General features: G+C 38.4%; 1 protein-coding gene across 3 annotated transcripts in view; it reads right to left on the reverse strand.

The window, feature by feature from the left end:
• The window catches only part of LOC132823422 (progesterone receptor-like), a 116,500-nt gene that overhangs the window by 8,451 nt on the left and 89,275 nt on the right, over positions 1-18,774 (reverse strand). For all 3 annotated transcript variants that reach the window (XM_060837247.1, XM_060837246.1, XM_060837248.1), the window contains exons 6-8: positions 17,562-17,706; positions 2,521-2,651; positions 1,410-1,567 (exon numbers count right to left, since the gene is read on the reverse strand). In XM_060837247.1, the coding sequence (XP_060693230.1) occupies positions 1,410-1,567; positions 2,521-2,651; positions 17,562-17,706 (434 nt within the window). The remainder of the gene's footprint in view (positions 1-1,409; positions 1,568-2,520; positions 2,652-17,561; positions 17,707-18,774) is intronic.

Genomic DNA, 18,774 nt, shown 5'->3' on the forward strand with positions numbered 1-18,774 from the left:
CTATTATCATAGAACAGAGTGGAAGAACATGTCTCATGTCCAAGGCAAGATCCCAGCCACAGCTAAAAACATAGGGAAAGCCAAATCACATTCAAAGTCAAAGTGAACCCACAGGTTCTCACAATCCTCCAGATTATCTGGTACTTGATTGTATCAGGCTCACCGCTACAGCAAGAAACAACTACATCCCTTTTCCACAACCTTAAACTCAGTCAGTAGAATTGTTGCCTCTCTGTGTTACAAGGTTCAAAACCCAGTTCAGGGCACTGCATTGTCAGAGGTGCTGTCCTTTGGGTGAGACATTAATCCAAGGCCCCAGCTCCCTGTTTAGGTGAATGTAAAAGCTGTTGTGGCATTAACTGAAAGAAATTCAGGAGAGTTAGCCCACAAACGTGGCCAACATTAATCCCCTAAATCAGTTAGAAAACAACAGTTAATCTGGTCATGGTCATAGTGTTGTTTGTGGGAGGGCTGCATTCACTGGCACAGTGATTGCAGGGGGCACACTCACCACACAAGATCATTGCCTACAATGTTGCAGGTAGTTGCCTGTATCAAAGGACAGGCCTGTCTGAAGTACTGAAAACTGCATAGACATTTTAATATGACTGCCCCAATAAAGTGCTTTTTCTTACCACCACAATGTTTCTCCAATATGCAGAGTATAATTGTGTGATCCCACTAAGAGCCTAATATCATGGTTAAGGATTACAGCTTTTACAGAATATTGCACACCAAAACACTAATTAAAATCCTGAGATTGCAACTGCGATTTGTTCATTGTTCTACTCTTGACTCCTTGCTCCCTTCATCGTGCTTGCTGAGCTGCTCCCTTCATCGTGCTTGCTGAGCTGCTCCCTTGCCTACAGCTTCCAGTCAGCAAGGGAGCAGGGCAGGAAGCAGGCAGTGAGGGGTCACGACGGCAGCAATGAATATAATAGCAAGCTAAGTCAGCCAATGGATGAGAGTGGATAGCAAATAATGCAACGAGGATAACAGCAAGTAGGTTGAGGAGAAAGTGTTCAACAAGAGCACAGTAATAATGTCAAGAGCACTGACTTCCTGTTTTGGTGTGATGGCAGAAGATAATGGTTGTGAAAAGCATTACAGAACAACCTCGATTATCCAAAGGTATTTAGGAGTATTTTGTTTGGATAATGCATAAAATTTTTACAGGACCTTGAGATCTTTTTCAGATAATCTGAAATTCAGATAATTGACGTTCAGATAACCAAGGTTGTTGTTCCGTATATAAATACTGGTCTTCCTTTTATCAGTCTATTCTTTAATCAGGACAGCGATTTTTTTTTAAACTTTAAAAACACTGTATAGTTTTGTAATGATCTTAACTAGATTTAACAAGCATACCCGTTCACCTCATTGATATATTTATTACAAGAGTTACTTACATCATGCATTGAATCCAAAAGTTTGGTCAGCTGATAAAATCGGTGCCAGTTTTGACTCGAGCTTCCCTCTTTCTTCACTATGGCTTTCCCTAGCTCCTTAATATAGGAGGTTCGAATTTCATCAAACATTGCCTGGCTCTTCAAACCATCTACTGGTACTGGAACAAACATAGCAGCAAACAGATATTAATTTGTAACAACAAAAAGACATTTTCCTCCAAAGACTTTATAAAAATAAACAAAAAAAAAGAATCCTTTCAAGAATCTGATATTTAAATGAAGAAATATCTTCAGTGAAGAATGAACTTAACGTTCATACAATATCATATTTCATTGTCAGAAATTAATTTTTGAAAAATAGATTAAAATATATGAGATCACACAGTCACAATGAGATAAATTAATGCTAGTATAGTCTCTTTATTGGGATGTTAGTCAAGGGATACAGACTAATCTGACCCCTTTGCACTATTGAAAGAGGAGATGTGGTCTAGATTTAATGCCACATTCAAATGTGACACCTCTGTTGATAGGTACTTTCACAGTTTAGCATTGTGCTGAGACCTTAACCTACACTGCATTCAAGTCCTGACAAAGGGCTTAAATCCTGCTTAAAACTGGCTAAATTACTGTTACTGAGCTAACGATTTTCATGCCTAGCTAAATAGATCTGTCTCCTGACAAAATTGTATTCAGTTTTCTTTCTTATTTTATTTAATGGAGGGGTTTAATGCATTTAATTATTCAGGACAAATTTTCATAATCAACTATTTTGTACTTGCATTCAAATATGATTGATCTTGCCATAGTTTAGTGCTTAATCAAACATGTTTTGAGGACGTCATGCAGGACGTTCTAACTTTTTTCCATAGCAATGTAAACAAATGCTTAGCTTCTCTTTGACATTTTACGATAACATGGTGTTTGAAACTGGCAAGTCATCTAGTCAGAAGTCATATATAATTAGTCATTATCATAGTACACAGGATCTCAAAGATGCTATGCTACATTACACAATATAATAGGCTTTGCACTGAAACTAACATCACCAAATTAATAGAAAACAATATGATGTGCCCAATCTACTTGTTAGCCACCAGCAAATACCTACTTGTACCAAGAAGCAATAATGCCTTCATGCATAGATATTCTTCATAGGCAACCTTAAGATTTCTGAAATCCAACGCAATGTTCCTCATTCCTTTACATAAGTTGTACATCGAAGATTGCTGCATCCGTTCCCTTCAATCATAATAAAATGAAAAATGTCAATGAATTTAGTTGCTTATGGGAGTTATACTCCATTATATTTGTTATTCAAAGCATTGTAAATTAAGTGTTTAGAAAGTGGCGGTATCAGAAAGCTACTTTAATTCAATTGCTCCTTTTCCAGAGGACAAGTATCAATTTAATCATTAATAAATTTCAGTTGAATTTGATTTTGTCAGACACACATGGATACTTCCCTTGCCCAGAAGCACTTAGCAAGGAGGAAACTCTACCAGATTTTGTCCAGGCTGTCAGTAGAATTTCTTGTCAGCTAATTATTAGTTCGCTCTAAAGAGAGTAAGTATTACTATTTAAACTCTGTACATAGTTGGCAAGGGACCATAGACAACTCTCTATTCTCAGACTCTGCATGTTGCTGTTATTCTCACTTTGTGCAGTTTCTGATGTTGTGCACCCGTTCAATTCTTCAGACTCAGCCTTTCCTGATTTTACACGTTTTATTGTTACCAACAGTAAATCTTCATTCTGCTGTTTCCACTAGTCACACTTTGCCAATTTCTGTTTTACTTCTGCTGAAAGTCCATGAGTTGTTCGGTTTCAATGCTCCTGTGAACAGATCATTTCCTCTGCTGAAAACCATTCACCAGAGGCAGAATTCAAAAGCTGTATCTTCTTCACACCAACCTTTCTGGCAATCTCACACCTAATAAAGATGATGCTTCACAACAAGAATTTCGTAAGTTGTATTTGTTGGAAACGGTGACCCCTTTAAAACTGAACTTTCCTAGTTGTTATTCTGTAGCATGATATTTCATTTAACTGCTGTTGCAGCATTAACTAGTTTTCCAAATGATAGGAAAAGTCACAAGAATAACTAATGTCACAATTCGCCACTGAATCAGTGTCAGTGATTTATCAGACACCATATTTACTCCCTTATCAAAGTATTAGGTGGGAAAATAAAACATTGTTGTTCTTAAAAAGAATGATAAGCTAGCTCTCAAATGAAGGCAACGAAGGTGACAATGGTTATTATGGAGGACAGACAGACAGACAGACAGACAGACAGACACACACACACACACACACAGTCTCAGAAAAAAAATGAAAGAAACCTGGGAATTCCTGGTCTTTTGGAGGAGACTAGGAAAGTCCTTTGCATCAAGACTGTTACCATTTCAGGCTATCACCAAAGAGTACAAGATATCAGGGATCAAAGGTGGACAACTCCAAAAAGTGACAGTATTATGCCTGTAAAAGAGATGTGTTTTGTGCTGTTTCTGTTGTAGAGGGGTAATGCCACAGTAATGCTCGAACATTTCCTTCAGACAGGTAGCTGGTAAACAGCTTTTGAGCTTTTCCTGAGTGTTACTTTCAAATGAGACAAAAGAATCATTAGTGAGTGGGGTCAGGGCTTTCACAGACACAGAAATGTTTTTAGTTAGCTTTCAGTTAGTGATAAGGTTCCAGCTGGCTGCTGGAACTAACAGCTAGAGCTGTCTCCCAGCTGCTAGAGTGAGAAGACCGCATGCGAGAACAAAACTATTGTGATAAACTGTCTTACCAAAGGTGCGTTTATTGGATGCTGCCTAAATTGGAACAGTTGATGATTAGAAGTTAAATCATATTAACTTGCTATAGTCTTAAAGTTATGCCAGTTCTTCTTTCCGTTTGTATTTTAACTGTGTTGTAAGAATAATATATTTTTTGCTTCAAGCTTACTGTGGTCCAGTCGAATTACATCGGGAACACAGTGCCTTACACCTGATTTTAAATAAATGTAAAAGTTAGAGTCTAGGCTCTCTAACTTATTTGGTGGGGGGGGGGGGGGAAATGGTGGTGTCAGGTTTGCACATAATAATATCTACAACTGTCCAACACTTCTGCTTCTCTATTCTACTGAACAGGATTGGTGAAGTGTACTCATCTGTGTTAAGTTACATATTTCCTTCCTTTATCCAATTAAATAATGCATTGTACCTGGACTGCTGCTTACCAAACTCAATACATTATCTGTAAATTGCTTAGAAATAGTCAACTGCCTATTTCAGGTGACTGATCAAATGCATCCAAAAATCTAATACTTTTCAAGCGTAACTTCTTCTTACGGCTGAAGAGTTGTAAAGTGGACAACAGATTGGAGTGTTGTGATCACCATTTATGATCTCTTTCAAGGGGAAACTGACATTAATCTGTAATTGGTTGCAGAATTGTCATATTGCTCACACCATAAGTTTCATAAGCATGAATTGCTGTGTGATCCTCAACTCAAACTTCCAATCTGACATTCCTGATTTTTCAACCATTATCTTTTCAGCCAATAGCATTACGCCATCATCATATCTAACGTTCCAGATGTTGTCATCGCCAATACTGGTCTAATATGTCTGGGGAAACCAGACTGACTTCTCTAATGGCTTTTCCTACTATGGCACTAAAAGGTAGTAGTGAAATATTATGTCGTGCTCCATGTCAAAATGAAGTGGCCCCCATCTTGTCTCTAAGTGTTTCACCACACCCTTTGTCTGTTCATAATTTAATGAACCAGATTAAGTGATGTAATACCCAAAAAGCACACAGGGATTCTGAAAGCTCTGCATAGGGTACCTGTCCAATGGTCATTGCAGTGATATACATCAAATACCTTGTCATTGTGTTTTTTCAAACACTTCTTGGCTATGCTTTGCAGCAACATAATGACAACTGGTCACCAAACTGTGCCTCACCTAATTCTGGTGCAATGAAGTATGAGACACTTTGTCTGAAAATTTCCATGAACGCTTCCAAGACATGGCTTATTAGACTACTGATTCTATGCTTCGAACAGTCTTGCTTCAAAATCAGACAATCATTTGACCAAATTACATTTCTGATGAGGTGAATGATTTTCTTAGATAGCTTTGACTGCCATCATTCCTCTGGTCGTCACAGATTCAACAAGTATGATGGCTAGCCCTGTAGCTTTTCTGTCATTCAGGTTCTTAATTGCTTGTTCACTTCAACTAATAGGCAACTCTCATTGCATCTCCTTTCATGTCTTACAGATTGTGCTATTGCTGCATTGAGACCCAGTCCATAGAATTTTAATAAGATTAGGACTTGGAAGGAGGATGTGACATTTGACTCTGAGCCTACTCTTCCATTCAGTTAGATCATTGCTGATCTGGTTGTGGTCCCAACTCCATGACTCCTCAAGTCTTAGCTTTTCAGCGCAGTTCAATACAGTTTTATTAGAAGACTAGAATCCCTCTAAGGTTGAGACCATTTCTCTGAGGTTGTCTCTTATGTAAACAAACTTGCTACTTGGGAGAATTTATCTCTGTATATTTCTAACTCCACGACACGTACTTAACATTAGCTAATACAAACTGATCCCATGATCCGCAGTAAACGTTTGAATCAATACATTCGACTGACACATGTTCGAATCAAAACACACCAATTACACTTTTGCATTGCACACTGTACATGTGGATTATTTTACATGATGCTGAAAACATACAAACATCTAATTTTATCTTCTTTACAACTATAGAAATCAACAAAAGTTTCAAATATATAGGGGATAAACATCGCAAAAAAAAGCAAAAAAAAACCACAGCCAGAATAGCAATGACTCAATATCAAAAAGAATATACTGATCCTCTGCCAATTGATCACAATTTGTAAACAAAAAGGTTCAAGGCTATTATCATCTAGTAATATTTGGCAAATGGAACTAGGGAACCAAATGGAACTAGGTGATGGCTGTACAGGTCCTTCTGCTATAATGCAACAATTGAATTTATCTACAACCTTGTGCTAATGAAAACTGCTATAGAAAATTGCAAAGAAAAAGAACGCTATAGGAAATTGTTATAACCATTCATTGGAAAGATTGCGTTATCCAAATAGCGTCCATAATTCGTTAATCACGTTATAGCCAATTCACGTTGACGAAACACATGTTATGACAGAATGAACTGTATGCTCATTCAGGGATATCAGGTATGTAGGAAACAAGTAAACCAGTACTGGAGTTTTGTGATGTGAGAGTTGGAATAAAATGAACTAAATAAAAGCCTGAACATTTATCTAAAAAACATTAACTTTTAGTGATTAACATTGGTAGTGGATAGCAGTCAGCTTTATAAAAGTCAAAAATTGAACACTTAGCAAAGTTTCAAGCAAAAAATGATTTAAAGAAAACTTCAAAGAAACAGCTGGATTGAAATGCAAAATATCATGGTATGATTATCCAACCCTATTTTCTGCAAGTGAATATTATGATCGTTGGAAGAACAGAGTAACCATCTGGACATTTTATTATTTTACTAAGAATGAGAAAAATACTGGCCTTGGTAATTCTGCTAGCATACAAAAACAGGATAAGTAGCAAAGCATTTTTCAGAATTGAAAACTAATGATTTAAACAGATAAGGAAGTTTGGCCAAATTTTTAACTTCCATAGATAAAATGTATCAAAAACATGTCAAATAACTGTTTACAAAGTACAGTTTGATAGTGACAAATTCAGAAAGAGCAAAGACAGGAGGGTGCACAATAGGATTCAGTACACTGCATACAAGAATGGTCAAATTTCACCTGGAAATTCCCCAATGTGTGCTGGCATTTAGACGATCCTACTGTGCCAAAGTATCAAGTTTGGGCAGACATCCTGGTTTAATGGGACATAAATTTCCAGAAAAACACACACCACTAGAATAAATGTCAAATGCATGAAAATATTTCCTTGAAAAGCATTTCTTTACAGCAGCATTTGTGGCGCAAATGGCCATACAACAAAAAATGGATGTGAACTAGTTAGGGACACTGTCTTAATACAGGCTGTAGATGACAGAATGTAGGAAGAATTTATTAAGAGAAATATGTACTTTTGACTACTTTGAGAGGTGAAGAGATTTGGGACTTACAATAAAAGAATGAAAGAATCAGAGGTGACTCAATTGAAACATATATGATCCTGAGCGAACTTGATCAGGTGGATGTTGAAAAAATGTTTTCTCTAGTGGGAGAATCTGGAAAAAGGTTCTGACCTGAAACGTCAACTCCCCTGCTCCTCTGGTGCTGCTTGACCTGCTGCAGGTCAAGCAATATTCAGGGTGTAGTTAATTAATGTTTCAGATGTGATTTAACATGCCAGTATGCCAGGAAGTGTCCGAAATGGTATAATAAAGTATTCAAAATGAAACAAGAAAGAGAGGACTCAGAAGATGATAATAGTGATATGGTTACGGAAAGGGCATTGTATTGGTGACAAGAAGTTTCAGAATTGGTTGGTGGTCAAAATCTTTCAAGTCTGCAGCATTTTATAGAGAATACACATCTACCTTGTGAAATAGATTGACTATTTAGATTGAGTAATTAAGATCAGAACAAAATAGAAGAGCTTGAGACTTCCACCCTTAAAAGAATTGGAGATGAGAACATTAGATCTTTTCAAAGAGTAGCTATACCTTGCAAAATGATAGCAATTCATCATTTTATTAACACAGATGTAGTACCTGGTAAAATTCCACTTTCATTTAGTAAACAAGTGTAGATGAAACTGGATGTAAAAACAACAAAACTATCGTAGTTGGAAAATCTGTGAATTTGCATTCTGTAGATACAATAATGGAAAAACAAAATTGGTCACTGAATTTGAAGATGCACATACCAATATGAATGCAAAGTTATGAATATGGCAGTGGAAAGTCCTTTTAGTAATATGGGTACATGAAAAGAAGCACACAGTAATGGACAAAATAGTTCATAAAATTTTGGCAGATCAATCAAATGTAAATTATCGACTGTCCATGGTAAGAATTCACTACAGATGGTTAGAAGATATGATCCAGGTCACTCATTCCTTGATATAAATCCTAAAGTTCCATCAGAAGTAAGTAATTAGGCCAAGCTTGGAAATTGAATTCAAACAAGAGACAAGAGCAGGCTACTCGGCCTTCGAATCTGCTCCATCATAAAATAAGATCATGGTGAAGCTGATAGATTTCTGCGTATCCTCAAACTTTCATTCCCTTGGAATCAAGAATCTACTTACCCCTGCCTTAAAAATATTTTGAAATTTCTGCATTCACTATCTTTTAAGGAAGGGAAATTGCAAAGGTACTGAACTCTCAAAGAAATGCTTCTTTATCTCTACCTTAAATGAGTGCACCCTTATTTTTAGAGTCAATAAAGTCTGGAGCTGTAAAAAGCGCAGCAGGTCAAGCAGCACCAGAGGAGCAGGGGAGTTGACGTTTCAGGTCAGAACCTTTTTCCAGATTCTCCCACTAGAGAAAACATTTTTTCAACATCCACCTGATCAAGTTCGCTCAGGATCATATATGTTTCAATTGAGTCACCTCTGATTCTTCTAAACTCCAGTGGATACAGGTCTATCCTGTCTGGCCTTTCTGCAGAAGGCAATTTGCTCATTCTAAGTATTAGTCCAATAATCTTCTGTGAATTGCTTCCGATGCACTAAAATTCTTAAGTACAGTGACCAGCAATGTGCACAGTACAGTTGCTTCTGCTTTAAATCGATAGTTCTATTCTCATGTGATCTCGCGTTGAAAGAAAATTACACAATAGCCATGCCATTTAAACTAAAAGAGGCTGGAATCATGTTACAGCCAATACAGATAAGAAAGGTTCGCCATGTTGGTGTCATCAGCAAATTTATCTACCATATCTTTGGTGCCTTCACCCAAATCATTTATATAAACTGTAAGAGGTTGAGGTCCTGGCACCAATCTCTGTGATACATCACTCATGACAACCTGCCAGCTTGAGAAAGACCCACTTATTCCTACTCTCTGCTTCATGTTAGCAAGTCAATCTTCTATCCATGCCAATACATTACCATCTAGGCCATGAACTCTTATTTTCACAATAACCTTTGATGCAGCACCTTAACAAACGCCTTCCTGAAAGCTAAACAACACTTTCACTGGTTCTCCATTAACCACAGCACAAGTTACGTCTTCAAAGAACAACCATGGTGTTTAGGTGCAATCTGACCTTCGTCCTGCCCTAGAAGAGATCCAATTGATTTCAGATATCTGAAGCCCTCGCTCCTACACCAGCTGTTTAGTCATGTGTTCAAGGATGTTATCTTTCTACTTCTGGCCTCATTAGCACATGGCACAGGAGAGTAATCCTGAAATCACAACTCCTTGGGGTCCTGGTTTTTAATTTTCTATCTAACTCACTAAAATTCCCTTTGCAGGACCTCATCTCTCTTTCTTCCTATGTCGTAGTACCTGTATGGGCCATGATATCTGGCTCCTAACCTTCCCCCTTTCTGAATATCCTCTGCCTGCTCAGAGATGTCCTTGACCCTGGCACCCAGGGAGGCAACACACCTTCCTGGAGTCTTGCTAGCAACCATAGAAATATCTGCTCCCCTGAACATAGAATCCCCTATCATTACTGCTCACTTACACTTCAACCATCCCTGCTGTATAACAGCGTTAACTGTTACCACTGATTACAGGCTACTGCTGTTGCCTCCCCTGAGAAGCAAACCCAACCCCTCCCCCAACAACAGTATTCAAAATGGTATATATGAGAAGGAAATCGCCACAGCAGCTCCTGCACTGCCACCTCATCTTAGTAGTGTTCATGGTAGTCACTCAACACTAAATCTGTCTGCGTAACTCTTCCGGCGTGATCAGCTCACTAAAAGTTCTGTGATAATCTTCTTAGCCTTGTGGATGTTTCAAAGCAAATCCATCTGCAGCAGTCCATGTGGCAAAAGAGGAGCTGCAGTTGAACATACTTCCTGCATACTTGGTCTCTGTGGACAGTGGAAGATTCCCTGATTTTCCAACATATTGCAGAAAGAGCTTTCCATGGGCCTGATTTCTCCTGCCAGTGAAATAGTTGAAATGTTGGTTTTAATTTTCCAAAACTTATTAGATTCAGGGAAGTTTCTTTAGATTGGAAAATAGCTCCTGCAACTTCTTTATCCAAAAAGCAAAAGGCAGAAACTAAGACCAATTAGTTTAACATCTGCCATAGGGGAAATCTTAGCTGTTATCAAAGTCATTATAACACAGTACTTGGATAAATTTAAGGTAACCAGTCTGAGCCACCATGGTTGTTCTTTGAAGACGTAACTTGTGCTGTAGATAATGGAGAACCAGTGAAAGTATTGTTTAGCTTTCAGGAAGGCATTTGTTAAGGTGCTGCATCAAAGATTATTGTGAAAATAAGAGTTCATGGCCTAGATGGTAATGTGTTGGCATGGATAGAAGATTGACTTGCTAATAGGAAGCAGAGAGTAGGAATAAGTGGGTCTTTCTCAAGCTGGAAGGGCATCAATAATCCTCGCAAGGAGAATAGTGTTACCTGGGAGGTTTAAACTATTGTGGTAGGAAGTTGGGAATCAGAGCAGTAGGTCAGCTTGTGGAATGACTGAAAAGAAGATAGCGTTTAAGTAAATCTAATAGGAAGAACAGGCAAGGCCAGATTAATGAACACAACAGAACAAGCGGGGTCTGAATTGTATTTATTTTAATACAAGGAATGCAACAGTCAAAGCAGATGAGCTCAGACCCTCGGTGAGTACCTGAGACCCAGACGTGGTATCCATTACAGAAACATGGTTGAGAAGACTGACTGGTAGCTCAATATTCCAAGGTTTAGATGTTTCAGACAAGACAGAGGGATGTAAAAGTAGTGTGGGAGTTGCATTACTGATTCAGGAGAACCTCATAGCTGTACTAAGACAGGACATCTTACAGGGCTCAACCAGCGAGAACTTAGGAATAAGAAAGGTGCAATCACTATGATGGAGTTATACTTTTAGCCTTCTATTTGCAAGTGGGACATCAAGGAACAGATTTGTAAGCAGATAATGGAAAGATGTATAAACAAGTGTTATTGTAATGGGTGACTTAACTTCCTATAGTGCCTGGGGCTTTATCTGGACACCATGTGTTAGGTGTATCCAGGAGGATTTCTTGAAACAATGTGTAGATAGGCTAACTAGGCACAGAGCATTATTAGATATTGTATTGAAGAATGAGCAGGGACAGATGATTATGTTTCTTTGGGGAGGCATTTTGGAAACAGGAATCATAATTGCACATGTTTTAAGACAGTTACGGATAAGATTAAGACTGGTCCTTAGGTGAAAATACTAAACTGTGGTAAGGATGATTACCACAATATCAGGCAGAAAGTGGAGAAATTAGCTAGTGGCTGGTTGTTTGAAGGCAAATCGACATCTGACATGTGCAAGTCTTGTAAAGACAAGTTCATAAGAGTTTAGGACCCACAGTTTCTTTTTTAAAAAGAATCCCTACAGTGTGGAAACAGGCCATTCAGGCCAAACAAACTTTCTTGTTTATTCACTCATATCATGTGGGTATCGCTGGCGGGCCAACATTTATTGAATGCCTTTAGTTGCCTTTGAGAAGGTGGTGGTGTGGTGCCTTCTTTTAGCCACATGCTGTAGATTGACCCACAAAACACCCTTGGAGAGGGATTCTAGGATTTTGATCCAGCGACATTTAAGGAACAGTGATATATTTCCAAGTCAGCATCCTGGTAAATCTCTTTTGCACCCTCTCCATTGGTATTGCATCCCTCCTATAATGTGGATTGTAGAACTGCATACAATACTCTAGCTGTGGCCTAACATTTTATAGATTTCCAGTATAACTTCCTTGCTCTTAAACTCTATGCTTTGACTAATGAAGGTGAGCATACCTTTATTACCGTATGCCTAATTTGACCACTTTATGCACCTGTCCTGATAACTTAAGGGACCAGTGCACATGAACATCAGGGTCCCTCTGGTCCTTGGTGCTTCCCAAGGACCTACTGTCCATCTTGTATTCTCTTCCTTTGTTTGTCCAAGTGCATCACCTCATCTCTATCAGAGATGAATTCCATTCGACATTGATTTGCCAACTGACCAATCTCTCTGAATCCCATTACAGTTATGGGGATAAAGCTATCCTCCCCACTATTTACCAGCCCACCAATTTTTGTACTGTCTATGAACTTACTGATCAATCCATCTGCATTTATCTTTGCAATCTATCTCCAATGCAAAACCTTGCTGAAGTCCACGTAGACTACATCAAAACATTGCTCTCATTTACAAACCTGGGTCACTTCTTCGAAAAATTTAATCAAGTTGTCAGTCATGATCTCTCCTTAACAAAACCCTGCTGAGTGTTCTTGATTAAACTCTGGACTTTTCAAATACAGATTAACTCTGTTCCGCAGAATTGCTTCCAATTGTTTCCCCACCACTGTGGTTAAAGTGACTGTTCCGTAGTTTTCTGGTTTATCCTTTTACCTTTCTTGACATTGGCTGTCCTCTAGTCCTCTGGCATCTCTCCTATGACCAGAGAAGAATTGCAAGTACTCCTATTTCCTCCTTTGCCTCACTCAAAAACCAACTCACAACTGAACTTTTAAATTTAAATAAGTAAAACACAGGATGAGAAATAACTGAATTGAAGCAAGCTGGACTGAACTGCTAATGGGTAAATCTACAAGCAGTGGTAACTATACAAAAAAACAAAAATTGGTATGTTAAATCAGTGTGTACCTCTTAAAGAAGTTGACTCATGCATTTAAGCTATTTTAGATTAGATTTAGATTAGACTTACAGTGTGGAAACAGGCCCTTCGGCCCAACAAGTCCACACCGACCCGCCGAAGCGAAACCCACCCATACCCCTACATTACCCCTTACCTAACACTACGGGCAATTTAGCATGGCCAATTCACCTGACCCGCACATCTTTGGACTGTGGGAGGAAACCGGAGCACCCGGAGGAAACCCACGCAGACACGGGGAGAACGTGCAAACTCCACACAGTCAGTCGCCTGAGTCGGGAATTGAACCCGGGTCTTCAGGCGCTGTGAGGCAACAGTGCTAACCACTGTGCCACCGTGCCGCCCATTTTGGTCAACTTAGATAAAATAATACGCTAATTGAAAGGCTTATATAATACACAGAAAAAACAACAATAAATTGGACATAATCGTAAAACAATTACCTGTATTCTGCCAAAGAAACTGTTTGTAATTGGAGTAAAGTTGATCCTCCTAGCTAAGCCATTTTACTATACAATACTATTATTTTCTAAAACAGCTGAGAATGTCATCCTAATTCAAGAAGATTGATATTTCCTGGGTGTGTCAGGGGAATAAGTTGGTGACGCTTAGATTAATTCACACAACTCTGGAAGGAGGTGAGATTTGTATCACATTAATGTGGACTGAATTTGAACCAAAAATGTGAAAGGATTATGCCACCCAATTCTCCCAAGACTAAACATTCAAACTACTTCTGTGCAAACTATAGAAGTGTACTTGGTACTTTGATGTTATTTTGTAACTTAGTATATTTGTCTAATTTGTACAATTGAAAAAAGGACTAAACTCTGATCTATATGTTGAGGCGATGTATATAAATTCCAACAAATACAGGCTTCAGTAAAAACTTTGCACTTTCAGTACTTGCGTATCACTGAGCACAGGGGCTAGTGGTTTGCACTGCTGCTTCACAGCACCAGGGACCTGGGTTCAATTCCAGCCTCTGGCGGCCGTGTGTGTAGAGACTGCAGATCCTCCTCGGGACTGTGTGCGTTTCCTCCGGGTGCTCCGGTTTCCCCCCACAGTCCAAAGATGCGCAGATTAGGTGGATTGGCCACGCTAAACTGACCATAGTGTCCGGGGATGTGTAAGTTAGGTGAATTAACCATAGGAAGTGAGGGGTTTCAGGGAAAGGGTAGGGGGAGCGAGTATGGATGATGCTCTTCGGAGAGGTTCAGTGATGAAGAGAGATCAGACAAACTAGGATTATTTTCCTTCGAGCTGAGGAGATTGAGAGGGCATGTTTAAAACTATGAGGCGCACAGATAAGGTAGACAGGAATACATTTCTCCCCTTGAATGGAAATATCAATGATCAAGGGAATAGATTTAAGGTCAGAAAGCAAAGATTTATAGGAGTTGCAAGTGGGAAAAAAAAAGAACTGCAGATGCTATAAATCAGAGCCAAAAATAGAAATTTCTAGAAAAGCTCAGGTCTGGCAGCATCTGTGGAAAGTTATCAGAGCTAGCATTTCAATTTGAGTGACCCTTCCTCAGAACTGATGAGGAAAAGCCTTTTCAACCAGACAGTAGTCAGAATCTAAAAATGACTAACTGTGAGGGTTTTTGCCTCTACTAACCTTATAATGTTTTAGTAGCATTTAGATATGCAATGCCAAAGCTTTGGACCAAATGCTGGAAAATGTGATTAGGTGGTCAATTTTGACTGGCAAGGACACAAGATAGGCCACAGGGTCTTCTTCTGTGCTGTATATATTTATATAATCTCTCGCCCATCTCTCTTAACCCCAATGTTAAATTTAATGAAATCATAGTCAGGCGGCACAGTGGCAGAGTGATTAGGACTGCTGCCTCACATCACCAGAGACCTGGGTTCAAATCCCGCCTCGAGCAACTGTCTGTGTGGAGCTTGCACATTCTCCCCGTGTCTGTGTGGGTTTCCTCCCACAGTTTAAAGATGTGCAGGTTAGGTGAATTGGCCATGCCAAATTGCCTGTAGTGTCAGGTGAAGGGATAAAGGTAGGGGAATGGGTCTGGGTAGGTTGTTCTTCGGAGGGTCGGTGTGGACTTGTTGGGCTGAAGGGCCTGTTTCCACATTAAGTAATCTAATCATATTCTCAATATGTCCCCTTATTGGTATATCTTGATCTGGCATACACAAAAATCAGAAAAGCATGTGACAAATAATTATGTAAATTTTGTGAACAATGTTAACACCACAATCATGTCAATGTGTGTGAGTAATTAAGAGACTAACAGTATCAGAGACAGATAGGAGGAAATGGGAGAGTAATAACCACAACATTTTTCAAATTGAAGTTCATTTGGGAAAAACAGAAATACATGAACGTTACTGGAAACTAGACCTTTCAGTTGCAAACATCTAAATGGGCATTTGACCACTACATTCCCAAGCATACTTTCAACACCTTTCCCCCTGTCATAGAATCGCTACAGTATGGAATCAGGCCATTCGGCCCACCGAGTCTACGTTGACCCTCTGAACAGCATCCCACCCAGAACTACATCCATACCCTAACCCTGCATTTAACATGGCTAGTCCACCTGGCCTGCACATCCCTGGCTACCATAGGCAATTTAGCATGGCCAACCCACCTAACTCGCACCTCTTTGGATTGTGGGAGGAAACACACACAGACACAGGGAGACAGTCGCTCAAGGGCGGAATCAAACTCTGGTGTCTGGGACTTATGGCTGCAGTGCTAACCACTTAATCCAATATTATTTGCTGACATCATTTGTGCCTCAACCAATAGATCTGGAGTAGAAATCTACAGCTTCATAGTTCTTTGCAAGATGATGTTTTTGCTGCCATCCGAAATCACTGTTTAAAATTCTCTCAATTCCACTCTTTCATAATTTAACTGCAAATTAATGCATAACCTACAGTGGTCTTAAAAAAAATGTTCAATTCTTATGTTTTCACTGTAAAAGTGTTCTGCAGCACCAGAAACTACAACTAAAATGGAGATACAGAATAAATATAAAAATCTCAAAATATAAATGACTGAATATGGAGGTACACAGGGATGCAGGGTTTAGGACCATTTGGCGCAACCATTTTGGCGCAAGCGATTTGGCGCAGCCCATTTTGCCACAGAACTATTTCAGCACAGCTCATATTTATTCCTTTTTAGGCTTAGTTAAAAGCATTAATGAAAGCAATAAAAATGTTTATTCTCTTCAGTAAAAATGCTAAAAAGAAAAAAAAAGTTAATTATGAAAAATCTAAAATATGACGTTTATTCAAAATTATGGGCAATCCCTCATAAATACTCAACATCAGTTCTCTCACTAAATCTTCTTACGAGTGTTTGCATTTGAGTGTCTGCTTCCCTGAATTTCTTTAATGGTAGGCGTCCACTGCTTTTTCCAGTTGGAATGTGGAGTTTATATGAAAGAACTTTAAACAATGAGGACAGAACAAACAATCATGCAGAAGCTGCCCACAGGAGATTACAATATGAACTTGGAGTGGAACATGCAGTTATTTGGAAATTTATTGATAGTTTACGAAAAGTTCAGAGAGGAAGGGACATTTACTATCAGTATCTTGTAGTAGGGCACAATATTCCATTAAAATTAAAGAAATTCAGGGAAGCAGACACTAGAATACAAACACACATAAGAAGATTTAGTGAGAGAAATGATGTTGAGTATTTACAAGGGATTGCCCATAATTTTGAATAAATGTCATATTTTAGATTTTTCTTAAATAACTTATTTCTTTTTTTTTCTTTTTTAACATTTTTACTAAAGAGAATAAACATTATTTTTATTGCTTTCATTCATGCTTTTAACTAAGTCTGAAAAGGAATAAATATCAGCTCATCGAAATAGTTCTGCGCCTAAATGGGTCTGCGTTAAACAAGCCGCGCCAAAATGGTCCCACTCAGAGGGATGCATAGAGTACACAGAGATGGTTAATGACAACTACTGAATTCTGTGCCCAAGGAAAATGGAGGATAACTGTTTTATAAACATCTTTACATTAGATTGAAAATAAAAATTGTACCTTTTGACTTTTATTCTGTTCCTGCAGAGGTGTGCACAAAAGTTACTGAAATGATTTATAATGTCGTTTAATATGACTCACCCTCTATTAAAACTAAAAAATGACTAATGAATCAGGTTTCTGTTCTTTGCCATCTAAGATGAAAAGCAATAACTTTTTTTTTCATATTTACTTGAGCCCTATGGCATAGCAACAATAAATTTTATTCTTCTCCATCAGTCGTGGCTGTAAGTGGCCATTCAGACTTTCCTTATATCCATAGTTGAGACTGCAAAAACTTTCTATAGACTTTTGAAGGAAGTTGAGATATAATACTCACTCATTGAAGATTAGGTCTGGAGCGAAGAAGAGCATATTGCTATTGACATGTTGATAAGATCGCCAACCAAGACTGAAAACCATTAAAGACATCCAGGAATACTGCAGTAACATCATTTGATCATCCAGGTGCAAAGATCTGAACCCTGTAGAAGCAGATGAATGATCAGAATAATTATATTCCGATGCCAGCAAAATTGCTTGAAAGACAGAAGTGCATTATCCATTTTGAATGTGGTTTTCTTTTCTCTTTGTAAGAAATTAACTTGCCCGTACAAGTATTGCTGGAGATAAATCTATCCACAGTATCTTTTCAGAATGCCTTCATTGCATTTCTGCTGTATATAAATGCTTTTAGATTCCTTTTAAGGGAAAATCATTGAGATTCTAAGTATCAAACTTAAAATTTTTTGGTTAAATTTTGTGTGTTTTCCAACATTCTGGATTACCATCAATTCATACTACATTCTATGTTTTATTTCTTCAATTTGATGCTATCTTTAATTTCCCTGATTAACTGTGGTTGGCTTATCCCCTACTGGGAATCCTTTTTCATTGGGATATATCTTGCTGTGAGACAGGAACTATTTTGTTAAACATTTGTCATTGTTCTTCAAACATCTTTGCTGTTAAACTTCTTTTCCAGTTCACTCCAGCTAGCTCTGCCCACACTCCATTGAAAATTTAAGCTTGTTACAGTTATTTCTGCTGCAAGTTTCTCCCTCTCAAATTGTAATCTAAAGTCTACCATGTTATGATCACAGTATGGGCGGGGATCTTTTACACTGACATCACTTATTAAACCTGCATCCCACAAATACTGTTCTAGGAAACTACCCTGAGTATGCCATATGAATTATTCCTCATAGCTGTGTCTGGCTATCCCAATATACACAAAGCCATTCATGATTAATGGGAATGGGTGTTTGTCTCCTGAATTATTCTCTGTCCTACAGTATTAATGGTGTAGGGGGACTATAGACTACTCCAATTGGTGTCACCTTCTCCATTTTATATTTTATCTCCACTGCTATGTAATTCCAGATCTTTCAATCCAAGATCATTTCTTGCTATTGTACGTATTTGCTCCCATACAAAAACTTATCAACATAACTAGAGAAAAGAAAAAGAAGACACATTGGACTGGCCAGAGTCTATGATGCAGCATATGTCAATTTACAAGGAGACAAGGTGGCGATGTCTGTGTGGAGTCT

The sequence above is a fragment of the Hemiscyllium ocellatum genome, chromosome 16, assembly GCF_020745735.1.
Source record: "Hemiscyllium ocellatum isolate sHemOce1 chromosome 16, sHemOce1.pat.X.cur, whole genome shotgun sequence".
In the NCBI taxonomy this organism is placed as follows: domain Eukaryota; kingdom Metazoa; phylum Chordata; class Chondrichthyes; order Orectolobiformes; family Hemiscylliidae; genus Hemiscyllium; species Hemiscyllium ocellatum.